Raw genomic sequence first — 17,130 nt, forward strand, 5'->3', positions numbered from 1 at the left:
TCAGGGTTAGGAGTAATGGTTAGGGTTAGGGGTTAGGAGTAATGGTTAGGGTTAGGGGTTAGGGAAAATAGTATTTTGAATAGGACTGAATTGTGTCCCCACAAGGTTAGTTGTACAAGACTGTGTGTGTGTTTGTGTGCAAGGAAATCGAAAAAATGTTGACTCATCCTACTTGCAGACACCAATACTATCCTCCTCTCTTTCATGTTTCAAAACGGTCTATGTCTCTGACATGCAGTACACTTTTAGTTTTTGTTGCCATAGGCTACCTAGCTAAAATTCTTGCTAGCCTAACTTCCTGAAGTGGGCAACAATGAACCAGCTAAGTTAGTTAGCTAGCTAGTTAATGTGAGCCTACTGGGCTACATCTTGGCTACATATTGAACTTCAATCGTCTCAGGCCAGTGGCACAATATATTAATTAATGGCTAGATCAGAATCGCCATCATAATCATTGACCTGGACAGATAATGAAGCCAAAACCACAAGTCCAAATCCCCATATCCATCTATGGTTTAGGAAAGGGACGATTTAGCAAGCTAGCTACAGCAGGACATCAACACAAGCAGACCAGAAACAAACACGTTTTTCTGACAATGATGTTTTGCTTAGGATGTGATTTGATTGGTCTGGTCTCCCTTGGGGGGGTGTTTTGCTGTGCTAGGACAACCCATAGCTGAGCTCAACTGATTGGCTAATAATTGTATTTATTTTTTATCAAGGGAGACCAAATGCTTGCTGGCACCAATCAATCAAATGCTTCAGCGGTCCAGACAACATCATATACATGGGCTACACATACTGAGACAGAGGGGCGCTGTTTCCCTCGCTCAGATGATTTCTATGGTGATGTTCCTGCCAGTTGCGAATTAATGGAAAATTATGAAAACACAAAGATAGAGATGAAAGCATCGAGCTAAAGGCTGCTGATTTTAAGGAGCGGGAGACTAATCTGGGCGCTTATAAGAAATCCCACCATGGCCTCAGACAAACCATCAAACAAGCAAAGCATCAATACAGGATTAAGATTAAATCGTACTAGACCGACTCTGAAGCTCGTCGGATGTGGCAGGGCTTGAAAACTATTACAGACTACAAAGGGAAACCCAGCCGCGAGCTGCCCAGTGACGTGAGCCTACCAGACGAGCTAAATGCCTTTTATGCTCGCCTCGAGGCAAGCAACACCCGAAGCATGCCCGAGAGCACCAGCTGTTCTGGATGACTGTGTGATAATGCTCTCGGTAGCCGATGTGAACAAAACCTTTAAACAGATCAAGATTCACAAAGCCTCTGGGCCAGACGGATTACAAGGACGTGTACTCAAAGCATGCAAGGCCAACTGGCAAGTGTCTTCACTGACATTTTCAACCCCTCCCTGACCGAGTTTGTAATACCTACATGTTTCAAGCAGACAAGCATAGTCCCTATGCCCAAGGAAGCGAAGGTAGCCTGCCTAAATGATTACCACCCCGTGGGAATTACGTTGGTAGCCATGAAGTGCATTGAAAGGTGGTCATGGCTCACATCAGCAGCATCCTCCTGGACACCCTAGACCCACTCCAATTTGCATACCGCCACAACAGATCCACAGATGATGCAATCTCAATCACACTCCACACTGCCCTTTCTCACCTGGACAAAAGGAACACCTATGTGAGAATGCTATTCATTGACTACAGCTCAGCTTTCAACACCATATTGCCCACGATGCTCATTACTAAGCTAAGGACTCTGGGACTAAACACCTCCCTCTGCAACTGGATGCTGGACTTCCTAACAGGTTGCCCCCAGGTGGTAAGAGTAGGGAACAACACATCTGCCACGCTGATCCTTAACACTGGGGCCCCTCAGGGGTGTATACTTAGTCCACTCCTGTATTCCCTGTTCACCCACGACTGCGTGGCCAAACATGACTCCAACACCATCATTAAGTTTGCTGACGACACAACAGTGGTAGGCCTGATCACCAACAACGATGAGACGGCCTATAGGGAGGAGGTCAGAATACTGGCAGTGTGGTGCCAGGACAACAACCTCTCCCTCAATGTGAGCAAGACTAATGAACTGATCGTGGACTACAGGAAAAGGCAGGTTGAACAGGCCCCCATTAATTAACATCGACGGGCTTTAGTGGATCGGGTCGAGAGTTTCAAGTTCCTTGGTGTCCACATCACCAACAAACAATCATGGTCCAAACATACCAAGACAGTCGTGAAGAGGGCACGACAAAACCTCTTCCCCCTCAGGAGACTGAAAATAATTGGCATGGGTCCGAAGATCCTTGAAAGGTTCTACAGCTGCACCATTGAGAGCATCCTGACCGGTTGCATCACCACCTGGTATGACAACTGCTCGGCATCTGACCATAAGGCGCTAGAGAGGATAGTGCGAACGGCCCAGTACATCCCTGGGGACAATATTTTCTGAAATATTCCAAGCTGTTTAACGGCACAGTCAGCTTAGTGTATGTAAACTTCTGACCCACTGGAATTGTGATACAGTGAATTATAAATTAATTATAAATTAAAAATTAAAATTATAAATTAAATATTCTGTCTGTAAACAATTGTTGGAAAAATTACTTGTGTCATGCACAAAGTAGATGTCCTAACCGACTTGCCAAAGCTATAGTTTGTTAACAAGACATTTGTGGAGTGGTTGAAAAACGAGTTATAATGACTCCAACCTAAGTGTATGTTAACGTCCGACTTCAACTATAAACCTCATAAAGTATGTAACCTCATTATTGTTTTTCTTATTGTATAACTTTTTTATTATTACTTTCTTTTTACTAAATATTTTCTAAACTCTTCTTAAACTGCATTGTTGGTTAATTAAGGGCTTGTAAGTAAGCATTTCACGGGTAAAGTCCACACTTGTTCTATTCGGCACATGAGACAATAAAGTTTGATTTGATTTGAAAGATACATTATTTAATCATTTAAATTAATTTATTGGTAAAATATTTGGGGAAGCCTGATTCCATTTGGCATCCATGAATACACACCACTGCTAATGATATTGATACCTTATTTTTTCGCAAACCCCTTAAAAGCTCTCGGGGGAAAATAAACATACACATACACACAATTCACTATTGTAATTCACTATGTGGTTGGTTCCTTGAAGCTCACTGCTTTCTGACGAGGGAGAGTCACTGGTCAACGAGACCAAATTGGAGGTTTGTCTTTTTTCAGCTGCAATTTTACCAAAACGTGAACTGTCCGGTGACAACTGTCCGGTGACAAATGTTTTTTTTCAGTACAAGTGGCAGGAAGGGTAAACCCGCGGGCGCCTGCGTTAGTGGATTTTTTTAGCAGACATTTGGAGAGTGTCTAGTGGATGAAAGAAGAAAGAGAATAGCGGATGTTTTTTCCAGATCAAATGGATGTTAATGGAATTTATTTTTGGAAGTTAACATATTTTACTAACAGAAAATGAGATGGAACCTAACAATAAGTTATGAATAATACCCAAACTGTAACGACGTGTTGATCATTCCCAAATCTGCATTGTTTTTCTTAATATGTTATTTTTCATTGACCTGCAAACCAAACGGAAACTCGATCATTTTCTTATATAAATGCATTTATTTATAATATTTGTAGATGAAAAGCTGCAGGTTTGGTCAATATTTGTGTGTGCGTGAGTTATGGCCGCGCTCCCTCCTGTTGGTGTCTGACCGAGATCATTACATGGGAGACGGAGAGATCTAACCGGTGCTGCGCTGGGACATCAAGAGGGGCAGGGGAACGAGTGGAGATCCGTTTTTCGGTGTGGTCGGAGGTCCCTGTTGCGTGATGACGGGGCTCAGGAGTTGGGTTGCGTTTGTCCGGTTTGTGCTGCTCCCTTTGCTCGCACCATGCACCTTGCTGTTGTGCGTTCTGATTCCAGTGTGTCTCTCCCACCCGCAGCCTTGTCAAATCCTCAATCGGATTGGGCACACCGTGCGCGTGGGGGCCCTGCAACTGCAGCCGCGGCTCTTCAGCCACGTTTCCACCTTCAGAGGCGGTAAAGAAGCCCCTGTCCCGGTTGATGAATGGGATATACACGGCGGCACGAGGGAAGCAGTGGAGAGACAGTTGGAAAATATTAGCAAAAGTGTCAATGAACACGATTTACGCAGCCTAGGGACTAGGGCGTCGATAAACAGCCAACACAAGGACAGGTGGTGTAAAAGTAAGAACATGTACAAACAGAACGAGAGTGAGAGAAGTGTGTTCATGCCGAGGGACTCGATCCTATTAGCCACGGAGACGTTGAATCGCATGGCCGGTCTGTTACCATATAACCTCTCACTGGAGGTAGTGATGGCTGTGGACGCGGGGCTCGGGGAATTACCCACGTTCTCCTCCTCTACCCCGGTCTGTGAAGACCCCATGTCGTTTCTGCAGAGTGTTTGTCATACTGTTATAGTCCAAGGAGTTTCTGCTATGATGGCTTTCCCTCAGACCAGGGACGACCTGGTGAAGTTGGAATTCATCGCGTCAACGCTTCAGATTCCTGTCATCAGTGTTGTCCAGAACGTATTCAAACGGCAGAGTAAGGTAAGGCAGATAATGTCTGTTGGCTTAAAACACTGATGTAATATTAGCATAATATTGTCTTTGCGTGTGGTGTATGAACAGAGCCCTCAAGTTTAGAAAGTACAACCATGGACAGTTGAAGAAGGAACGGTTTGTTAATTCAGCATCACCGACAGGACTCCTCGTGCTGCTTTTGAGATTTCAACTCGACGAGTAAATGTTTGTATTTTTTATAAACTTGTCCCGTGTAACGTGGGCAGCTAAATTCACACTCCATAAACAATCTATCCCACAAATATCACAGCACACACACACACACACACACACACACACACACACACACACACACACACACACACACACACACAACTTTTATTTTTTGCTCTAGCACTACACAGCTGTTTAAAATAATCAAAGCTTGAAGATTAATTCGTTATTTGAGTTAGCTGTGTAGTGCTAGGGCAAAAACCCTGGGATCTCTCTCTAGCATCATGGCAGCATAGTGGTTAGATCTACACCCCCTGAGATCTCTCTGTTTGTCTCTACCCCAGCATCATGGCAGCATAGTGGTTAGATCTACACCCCCTGGGATCTCTCTGTTTGTCTCTACCCCAGCATCATGTGCAGCATAGTGGTTAGATCTACACCCCCTGGGATCTCTCTGTTAGTCTCTACCCCAGCATCATGGCAGCATAGTGGTTAGATCTACACCCCCTGGGATCTCTCTGTTAGTCTCTACCCCAGCATCATGGCAGCATAGTGGTTAGATCTACACCCCCTGGGATCTCTCTGTTAGTCTCTACCCCCAGCATCATTGCAGCATAGTGGTTAGATCTACACCCCCTGGGATCTCTCTGTTTGTCTCTACCCCAGCATCATGGCAGCATAGTGGTTAGATCTACACCCCCTGGGATCTCTCTATTAGTCTATATCCCAGCATCATGGCAGCATAGTGGTTAGATCCACACCCCCTGGGATCTCTCAGTTAGTCTCTACCCCCAGCATCATGGCAGCATGGTGGTTAGATCTACACCCCCTGGGATCTCTCTGTTAGTCTCTACCCCAGCATCATGGCAGCATAGTGGTTAGATCTACACCCCCTGGGATCTCTCTATTAGTCTATATCCCAGCATCATGGCAGCATAGTGGTTAGATCTATACCCCCTGGGATCTCTCTGTTAGTCTCTACTCCCAGCATCATGGCAGCATAGTGGTTAGATCTACACCCCCTGGGATCTCTCTGTTAGTCTCTACCCCAGCATCATGGCAGCATAGTGGTTAGATCTACACCCCCTGGGATCTCTCTCTTAGTCTCTAGCCCCAGCATCATGGCAGCATAGTGGTTAGATCTACACCCCCTGGGATCTCTCTGTTAGTCTCTACTCCAGCATCATGGCAGCATAGTGGTTAGATCTACACCCCCTGGGATCTCTCTGTTAGTCTCTACCCCAGCATCATGGCAGCATAGTGGTTAGATCTACACCCCCTGGGATCTCTCTGTTAGTCTCTACCCCATCATCATGGCAGCATAGTGGTTAGATAGTGGTTAGATCTACACCCCCTGGGATCTCTCTGTTAGTCTCTACCCCAGCATCATGGCAGCATAGTTGTTAGATCTACACCCCGTGGGATCTCTTTATTAGTCTCTACCCCAGCATCATGGCAGCATAGTGTTTAGATCTACACCCCCTGGGATCTCTCTCCCAGTACCTGCTCATGATGCTCGGGTAGAGACAAACAGAGAGAGATCCCAGGATAGCTATAATAGCTATATACTGCCACCTGCTATGTTTCAGCAGCACAGCAAAACACTACCTTCTCATTAGTCATTTTAATAGCTTTTTACTGCATGTCAATGAACATTGAACAACAACTAGAACAGTGGTCTGTTGTTTGATGTGTCCCACGTGGCACCCTATTCCCTACATAGTGAACTACTGATCAGGGCCCATAGCTACATAGTGAACTGCTGACCAGGGCCCATAGCTACATAGGGAACGACTGACCAGGGCCCATAGCTACATAGTGAACGACTGACCAGGGCCCATAGCTACATAGTGAACTACTGACCAGGGCCCATAGCTACATAGTGAATGACTGACCAGGGCCCATAGCTACATAGTGAACTGCTGACCAGGGCCCATAGCTACATAGTGAACTGCTGACCAGGGCCCATAGCTACATAGGGAACGACTGACCAGGGCCCATAGCTACATAGTGAACGACTGACCAGGGCCCATAGCTACATAGTGAATGACTGACCAGGGCCCATAGCTACATAGTGAACTGCTGACGAGGGCCCATAGCTACATAGTGAACTACTGACCAGGGCCCATATCTACATAGTGAATGACTGACCAGGGCCCATAGCTACATAGTGAACTACTGACCAGGGCCCGTTGCTACATAGTGAACTACTGACCAGGGCCCGTATCTACATAGTGAACTACTGACCAGGGCCCATAGTTACATAGTGAACTACTGACCAGGGCCCGTTGCTACATAGTGAACTACTGACTAGGGCCCATTGCTACATAGTGAACTACTGACCAGGGCCCGTATCTACATAGTGAACTACTGACCAGTGCCCGTATCTACATAGTGAACTACTGACCAGGGCCCATATCTACATAGTGAACTACTGACCAGGGCCCGTTGCTACATAGTGAACTACTGACCAGGGCCCATTGCTACATAGTGAATGACTGACCAGGGCCTGTATCTACACAGTGAACTACTCTTTCATTGGTTTTTCTTTATTTGTATTATTTTCTACATTGTAGAATAATAGTGAAAACATCAAAACTATAAGATAACACATATGGAATCAGGTAGTAACCCCAAAAGTGTTCAAAATATATGTTATATTTGAGACTCTTCAAAGTAGCCACCCTTTGCCTTATTGACAGCTTTGCACACCCTTGGCATTCTCTCAACCAGCTTCATGAGGAATGTTCTTCCAACAGTCTTGAAAGAGTTCCCACATATGCTGAGCACTTGTTGGCTGCTTTTCCTTCACTCTGCGGTTCAACTCATCCCAAACCATCTCAAACGGTTTGAGGTCGGGTGATTGTGGAGGCCAGGTCATCTGATGCAGAGCTTCATCAGAGCTTGGTCAAATAGACCTTACACAGCCTGGAGGTGTGTTTTGGGTCATTGTCCTGTTGAAAAACAAATGATAGTCCCACTAAGCGCAAACCAGATGGGATGGTATATCGCTGCAGAATACTGTGGTATGCATGTTGGTTAAGTGTGCCTTGAATCCTAAATAAATCAACGACAGTATCACCAGCAAAGCACCCACACCCACACCTTCTCCATGCTTCACGGTGGGAACCACACACGGAGATCATCCGTTCACCTACTCAGAGTCTCATAAAGACACAGAGGTTGGAACCAAAAATCCAAATTTGGACACATCAGACTAAAGGACAGATTTCCACCGGTCTGATATTCCATTGCTCGTGGTTCTTGGCCCAAGCAAGTCTCTTCTTCTTATTGTTGACCTTTTAGTCGTGTTTTTTTTGCAGCAATTCGACCATGAAGGCCTGATTCACCCAGTCTCCTCTGAACAGTTGATGTTGAGATGTGTCTGTTACTTGAACTCTGTGAAGCAGTTATTTGAGCTGCAATTTCTGAGGCTTGTAACTCTAATGAATGTATCCTCTGCAGCAGAGGTAACTCTGGGTCTTCCTTTCCTGTGGGGGTCCTCGCCAGTTTCATCATAGCGCTTCATGGTTTTTGCAACTGCACTTTTCTCTTTGCCTATATGAGCTGTTCTTGCTATAATATGGACTTGGTCTTTTACCAAATATGCCTATCTTCTGTATACCACCCCCTACCTTATCACAACACAACTCAAATGCATTAAGATGGATAGAAATTCCACAAATTAACTTTTAAAAATGCATTCCAGGTGACTACCTCATGAAGCTGGTTAAGAGAATGCCAAGAGTGTGCAAAGCTGTTATCAAGGCAAATAGTGGCTACTTTGAAGAGTCATAGTTTTGATGTGTTCACTATTATTCTGGGTTGTAGAAAATAGTAAAAATAAATAAAAAAAACCCTGTAATGAGTAGGTGTGTCCAAACTATTGACTGGTATGGTAAGTAAAGTAATTCCTGTCCTGTCATGGTTCACACCGTAGGGTGTGAGACCGCTTCATGTACGTACACCTTCTGGATGGGACACTCGTCTGTCTCAGGGTCTTACACCTAATCCAGCTAATTCATTCTGAGTGCCAAATGGCGGTTTTAGAGTCCTTGTTACAACTTGACCTGGATCAAAGACTGGTCATACCCACACTTTAAGGGCGGACACTAACCACATGGATACTATGTTGGTCTTAATGCACTTCCAACTGACAAGACTGTAATACTCACTGCAGGGCTAATATTCTGGTTACTGACTGTCAGACTGTAATACTCACGACAGGGCTAATATTCTGGTTACTGACTGTCAGACTGTAATACTCACGACAGGGCTAATATTCTGGTTACTGACTGTCAGACTGTAATACTCACTGCAGGGCTAATATTCTGGTTACTGACTGTCAGACTGTAATACTCACGACAGGGCTAATATTCTGGTTACTGACTGTCAGACTGTAATACTCACGACAGGGCTAATATTCTGGTTACTGACTGTCAGACTGTAATACTCACGACAGGGCTAATATTCTGGTTACAGACTGTCAGACTGTAATACTCACGACAGGGCTAATATTCTGGTTACAGACTGTCAGACTGTAATACTCACGACAGGGCTAATATTCTGGTTACAGACTGTCAGACTGTAATACTCACGACAGGGCTAATATTCTGGTTACTGACTGTCAGACTGTAATACTCACGACAGGGCTAATATTCTGGTTACTGACTGTCAGACTGTAATACTCACGACAGGGCTAATATTCTGGTTACTGACTGTCAGACTGTAATACTCACGACAGGGCTAATATTCTGGTTACTGACTGTCAGACTGTAATACTCACGACAGGGCTAATATTCTGGTTACAGACTGTCAGACTGTAATACTCACGACAGGGCTAATATTCTGGTTACAGACTGTCAGACTGTAATACTCACGACAGGGCTAATATTCTGGTTACAGACTGTCAGACTGTAATACTCACGACAGGGCTAATATTCTGGTTACTGACTGTCAGACTGTAATACTCACGACAGGGCTAATATTCTGGTTACTGACTGTCAGACTGTAATACTCACGACAGGGCTAATATTCTGGTTACAGACTGTCAGACTGTAATACTCACGACAGGGCTAATATTCTGGTTACAGACTGTCAGACTGTAATACTCACGACAGGGCTAATATTCTGGTTACAGACTGTCAGACTGTAATACTCACGACAGGGCTAATATTCTGGTTACTGACTGTCAGACTGTAATACTCACGACAGGGCTAATATTCTGGTTACAGACTGTCAGACTGTAATACTCACTGCAGGGCTAATATTCTGGTTACTGACTGTCAGACTGTAATACTCACTGCAGGGCTAATATTCTGGTTACTGACTGTCAGACTGTAATACTCACTGCAGGGCTAATATTCTGGTTACTGACTGTCAGACTGTAATACTCACTGCAGGGCTAATATTAGATCATTGTCAATCTGTCAGACAATTGTCAAATCATTCAACGGGACAGGAAGGAGCAAACACTTGCTTTGGGGGGACATTTACCCTGGTCCCAGATCTGTTGTCTCCTTCTATACCCAGGTCCCAGATCTGTTGTCTCCTTCTATACCCAGGTCCCAGATCTGTTGTCTCCTTCTATACCCAGGTCCCAGATCTGTTGTCTCCTTCTATACCCAGGTCCCAGATCTGTTGTCTCCTTCTATACCCAGGTCCCAGATCTGTTGTCTCCTTCTATACCCAGGTCCCAGATCTGTTGTCTCCTTCTATACCCAGGTCCCAGATCTGTTGTCTCCTTCTATACCCAGGTCCCAGATCTGTTGTCTCCTTCTATAGCCTGGTCCCAGATCTGTTGTCTCCTTCTATACCCTGATCCGAGATCTGTCTGTGCTCCTATCAACTCCATTGCTGTCATTGTCATGCCAAACAATCCATAAGGGTTTGGCAAGAAAGCACAAACAGATCTGGGACCCAGGCTAGAAAAAACTCCTCTTGAAGTTTACCTGCCATAGTGGTTCCATTACGTTGATGCTGGCTGAACAGCGCAATGAGTTAATGCAGATTTATGGTAATTCTGGATTCTGTGTTGGCCATACAGCATTTGCTGTGATGCGGCCTCTGCAGAAGACAGGGCGTTCACACTTCTTGTGCTTCACAGATTGGAGTTGTTGTGAAGGAAGTTGTCAAGGAAATTATTTTTTGTCTATACAGGACATACCGAGCCAACCCTAACAATTATGTCAATGTGGAGCTATATACGAAGCCCTCCACAATGTTACAAAATTTCGGGGTCGCACGATGATGCGGTATGGAGCTTGATTTGACCTCCGCAAGCCTTCCCGTGCTACACAGTTGTATCACACACTCCGTACGGAGCCTCTGACCGCATTTCTGGATCAAGCATAAATCGGCTTTTATCTGGGTCATATTCATCAGGGCACACCTTAGCAAAACATTTTGCAACGGATACCAAAATGAGCACTTCTTTGACAATTTGCATACACTCCCTCCCTGTTTCAGTCCGTTTTCTTCCATTTAACAACTACTGTAATGAACGGCAGGACCTATCAGGTCATTTATAACTCTACTGTAATGAACGGCAGGACCTATCAGGTCATTTATAACTCTACTGTAATGAACGGCAGGACCTATCAGGTCATTTAGAACTCTACTGTAATGAACGGCAGGACCTATCAGGTCATTTAGAACTCTACTGTAATGAACGGCAGGAACTATCAGGTCATTTAGAACTCTACTGTAATGAACGGCAGGACCTATCAGGTCATTTAGAACTCTACTGTAATGAACGGCAGGACCTATCAGGTCATTTAGAACTCTACTGTAATGAACGGCAGGACCTATCAGGTCATTTAGAACTCTACTGTAATGAACGGCAGGACCTATCAGGTCATTTAGAACTCTACTGTAATGAACGGCAGGACCTATCAGGTCATTTAGAACTCTACTGTAATGAACGGCAGGACCTATCAGGTCATTTAGAACTCTACTGTAATGAACGGCAGGACCTATCAGGTCATTTAGAACTCTACTGTAATGAACGGCAGGACCTATCAGGTCATTTAGAACTCTACTGTAATGAACGGCAGGACCTATCAGGTCATTTAGAACTCTACTGTAATGAACGGCAGGACCTATCAGGTCATTTAGAACTCTACTGTAATGAACGGCAGGACCTATCAGGTCATTTAGAACTCTACTGTAATGAACGGCAGGACCTATCAGGTCATTTAGAACTCTACTGTAATGAACGGCAGGACCTATCAGGTCATTTAGAACTCTACTGTAATGAACGGCAGGACCTATCAGGTCATTTAGAACTCTACTGTAATGAACGGCAGGACCTATCAGGTCATTTAGAACTCTACTGTAATGAACGGCAGGACCTATCAGGTCATTTAGAACTCTACTGTAATGAACGGCAGGACCTATCAGGTCATTTAGAACTCTACTGTAATGAACGGCAGGACCTATCAGGTCATTTAGAACTCTACTGTAATGAACGGCAGGACCTATCAGGTCATTTAGAACTCTACTGTAATGAACGGCAGGACCTATCAGGTCATTTAGAACTCTACTGTAATGAACGGCAGGACCTATCAGGTCATTTAGAACTCTACTGTAATGAACGGCAGGACCTATCAGGTCATTTAGAACTCTACTGTAATGAACGGCAGGACCTATCAGGTCATTTAGAACTCTACTGTAATGAACGGCAGGACCTATCAGGTCATTTAGAACTCTACTGTAATGAACGGCAGGACCTATCAGGTCATTTAGAACTCTACTGTAATGAACGGCAGGACCTATCAGGTCATTTAGAACTCTACTGTAATGAACGGCAGGACCTATCAGGTCATTTAGAACTCTACTTTAATGAACAGCAGGACCTATCAGGTCATTTAGAACTCTACTGTAATGAACAGCAGGACCTATCAGGTCATTTAGAACTCTACTGTAATGAACAGCAGGACCTATCAGGTCATTTAGAACTCTACACTGGCAAGACGTCCTGTCTTTGTTTTGCCGTTTGGAGATGAATCCATGAAGAGATGAAGAGCTTCTTCTTTAGTGTGAGTAGATTAGTCTGTTTTCTGTCTGTCATTTACAAGAAGTAGACTTCACTATATACCTGGCACCATGGGGAGATTATTCAGCCTCACTAAGCATCTCATCCTGCCCCTCTGGAGAGATCTGGGGCCTAGTTTATAAATGTTGCTTAGGCACATTTCTAAGTAAACTTTGGGATTTATAAAAAACTAACTTTACGGGAGAATGGGCGGTCCTCCACGGACACTTTGACCCATGCTGTACGTACTGTACATTAACTGGAGAAATGAGAAACTGCAACTCCGATGGCAGAAGGATGAACCTCGACAAACGCTTTGAAACCAATCAAAATATTACCTCTTACGTATAATATATGAAGAGTTCCCTGGAGTGCACACAGCAGGACCCAGGTATATATATATATATATATATATATATAGTTTCCTGACCTTTCTTAAATTCTTCAGACATAGGACATAGTTACATTTTGGAGGCGATTAACAATTCAATTTATTCAATGTGTTTCTATGGGCTAATAGCAGTAAGGCCAAATTCAATGTGTTTCTATGGGCTAATAGCAGTAAGGCCAAATTCAATGTGTTTCTATGGGCTAATAGCAGTAAGGCCAAATTCAATGTGTTTCTATGGGCTAATAGCAGTAAGGCCAAATTCAATGTGTTTCTATGGGCTAATAGCAGTAAGGCCAAATTCAATGTGTTTCTATGGGCTAATAGCAGTAAGGCCAAATTCAATGTGTTTCTATGGGCTAATAGCAGTAAGGCCAAATTCAATGTGTTTCTATGGGCTAATAGCAGTAAGGCCAAATTCAATGTGTTTCTATGGGCTAATAGCAGTAAGGCCAAATTCAATGTGTTTCTATGGGCTAATAGCAGTAAGGCCAAATTCAATGTGTTTCTATGGGCTAATAGCAGTAAGGCCAAATTCAATGTGTTTCTATGGGCTAATAGCAGTAAGGCCAAATTCAATGTGTTTCTATGGGCTAATAGCAATAAGGCCAAATTCAATGTGTTTCTATGGGCTAATAGCAATAAGGCCAAATTCAATGTTTTTCTATGGACTAATAGCCGTAAGGCCAAAGATAATTCTTAAAAAGCCAAATTACTTCACAGATCTTCATTGTAAAGAGTTTAAACAATGTTTCCATTGCTTGTTCAATGAACCATGAACAATTAATGAACATGCACTAGTGGAACGGTCGTTAAGACACTAACAGCTTACAGACGGTAGGCAATTAAGGTCAAAGTTATGAAAACTTGGGACACTAAAGAGGCCTTTCTACTGACTCCAAAAGAAAGATGCCCAGGGTCCCTGCTCATCTGCGTGAACGTGCCTTTGGCATGCTGCAAGGAGGCATGAGGATTGCAGATGTGGCCAGGGCAATAAATTGCAATGTCCGTACTGTGAGACGCCTAAGACAGCGCTACCGGGAGACAGGATGGACAGCTGATCGTCCTCGCAGTGGCAGACCACGTGTAACAACACCTGCACAGGATCGGTACATCCGAACATCATGCGTGCGGGACAGATGCAAGATGGCAACAACAACTGCCTGAGTTACACCAGGAATGCACAATCCCTCCATCAGTGCTCAGAGGACTACAAGTACATAGGCTGAGAGAGGCTAGACTGAGGGCTTGTAGGCCTGTTGTAAGGCAGGTCCTCACCAGACATCCAGACATCACCGGAAACACCGTCGCCTATGGGCACAAACCCACCATCACTGGACCAGACAGGACTGGCAAAAAGTGCTCTTCACTGGCAAGTCATGGTTTTGTCTCACCAGGGGTGATGGTCAGATTTCTGTTTATCTTTGAAGGAATGAGCATTACATCGAGGCCTGTACTCTGGAGCGGGATCGATTTGGAGGTGGAGGGTCCGTCATAGTCTGGGGCGGTGTTGTCACAGCACCATCGGACTGAGCTTGTTGTCATTGCAGGCAATCTCAATGCTGTGCGTTACAGGGAAGACATCCTCCTCCCTCATGTGGTACCCTTCCTGCAGGCTCATCCTGACATGACCCTCCAGCATGACAATGCCACCAGTCACACTGCTTGTTCTGTGTGTTGTTTCCTGCAAGACAGGAATGTCAGTGTTCAGCCAAGGCCAGCGAAGAGCCTGGATCTCAATCCCTTTGAGGACGTCTGGGACCTGTTGGATCGGAGGGTGAGGACTAGGGCCATTCCCCCCAGAAATATCCGGGAACTTGCAGGTGCCTTGGTGGAAGAGTGGGGTAACATCTCACAGCAAGAACTGGCAAATATGATGCAGTCCATGAGGAGGAGATGCACTGCAGTACTTAATGCAGCTGGTGGCCACACCAGATACTGACTGTTACTTTTGATTTTGACCCCCCCTTTGTTCAGGGACAAATTATTCAATTTCTGTTAGTCACATCATGTCTGTGGAACTTGTTCAGTTTATGTCTCAGTTGTTGAATCTTGTTATGTTCATACAAATATTTACACATGTTAAGTTTGCTGAAAATGAACTCAGTTGACAGTGTGAGGACATCATTTTTTTGCTGAGTTTACAAAATAAATAATTATACCTTAAACTCCTAAACCTCAAATCCAATAGCTAAATGATCCTTGGTATGACCATTGTAAAACAATTCCATATGTTAGCTTAGCATAACCCTCCCCCAAAGTCCTCTACATTGTTAAATGCAAGAATATCTAGCCTGAGAGCCAGTCTGGTCGTGCTATCATGCTAACTCCTTGTCACTAATTGCCATGCCAATAACATCAACAGATTTGGCAAGAGCACTAACAGACATGGACCCACGTTAAGGAATCTCCCCTTTCTGGAGACACTGGAGGAAGTGTTACTTGGACATAGGGGTTTTGGGGAAAGTTAGTTTTATCGTGGGGTTTAGCACCAGGGCTGGTGATGGAGGCTAAGGATATACAGTTTAGTTGGAGACGGAATCTGCAGCTGCCAGTATACAGAGGCAATCCATCCATTTGCTTTTAGAGTGTTAATTGCTGACAGGTTCTGGAACCATCTCCTTTGTTAGATCATTTATTGAATTTGTTTATTGCTGACAGGTTCTGGAACCATCTCCTTTGTCAGATCATTTATTGAGTTTGTTTATTGCTGACAGGTTCTGGAACCATCTCCTTTGTTAGATCATTTATTGAGTTTGTTTATTGCTGACAGGTTCTGGAACCATCTCCTTTGTTAGATCATTTATTGAGTGTGTTTATTGCTGACAGGTTCTGGAACCATCTCCTTTGTTAGATCATTTATTGAATTATTTTTTCTGCTGACAGGTTCTGGAACCATTTCCTTTGTCAGATCATTTATTGAGTGTGTTTATTGCTGACAGGTTCTGGAACCATCTCCTTTGTTAGATCATTTATTGAATTAGTTTTTCTGCTGACAGGTTCTGGAACCATCTCCTTTGTCAGATCATTTATTGAGTTTGTTTATTGCTGACAGGTTCTGGAACCATCTCCTTTGTCAGATCATTTATTGAGTTTGTTTATTGCTGACAGGTTCTGGAACCATCTCCTTTGTCAGATCATTTAATGCTTCTGCTAGTATTTCTGTCACACTCTACAGGACCCATTTAGGCTCGGTAGAAAATTATGCAGATGAATAAGGATTGTTGAATTTCCATGTTAATGGAGAAGGATTAAACCAATTGAGGCAATTAGACAAATCTTGATCATTTAGTGATTTTGCATTAGGCAGAATTTAGGATCAATTAGCCTAATATAAAACTTGCTGACCTCTGGAAGGAAACTAACCAAAGCATTGATCTTTCGGCTCCTTTGCAAACTACTGCCAAAGTCAGTGCTAGAAGTACAGACATCAGAGGACAACAAGTACAGACATCCGAGGACTACAAGTACAGACACCAGAGGACTACAAGTACAGACACCAGAGGACTACAAGTACAGACACCAGAGGACTACAAGTACAGACACCAGAAGACTACAAGTACAGACACCAGAAGACTACAAGTACAGACACCAGAAGACTACAAGTACAGACACCAGAAGACTACAAGTACAGACACCAGAAGACTACAAGTACAGACACCAGAGGACTACAAGTACAGACCCCATATGACTACAAGTACAGACAGCAGAGGACTACAAGTACAGCCATATGAGAACTACACGTACAGACATCAGAGGACTACAAGAACATACATCAGAGGACTACAAGTACAGACATATGAGAACTACACGTACAGACATCAGAGGACTATAAGTGCAGACATCAGAGGACTACAAGTACAGACATATGAGAACTACACGTACAGACATCAGAGGACTACAAGTACAGACAAATGAGAACTACACGTACAGACATCAGAGGACTACACGTACAGACATCAGAGGACTACAAG

The 17,130-nt window shown here is 44.1% G+C and overlaps 1 protein-coding gene across 1 annotated transcript in view; it reads left to right on the forward strand.

Annotated features, from left to right (window-relative positions):
- The first annotated feature begins 3,800 nt into the window (after positions 1-3,800).
- LOC139409620 (glutamate receptor ionotropic, NMDA 3A-like) overlaps positions 3,801-17,130 on the forward strand; it is a 42,948-nt gene continuing 29,618 nt past the window's right edge. Inside the window, exon 1 of the mRNA XM_071155041.1 lies at positions 3,801-4,547. Coding sequence (XP_071011142.1) covers positions 3,801-4,547 — 747 coding nt within the window. The remainder of the gene's footprint in view (positions 4,548-17,130) is intronic.

The sequence above is a fragment of the Oncorhynchus clarkii genome, chromosome 5, assembly GCF_045791955.1.
Source record: "Oncorhynchus clarkii lewisi isolate Uvic-CL-2024 chromosome 5, UVic_Ocla_1.0, whole genome shotgun sequence".
Classification (NCBI taxonomy): Eukaryota; Metazoa; Chordata; class Actinopteri; order Salmoniformes; family Salmonidae; genus Oncorhynchus; species Oncorhynchus clarkii.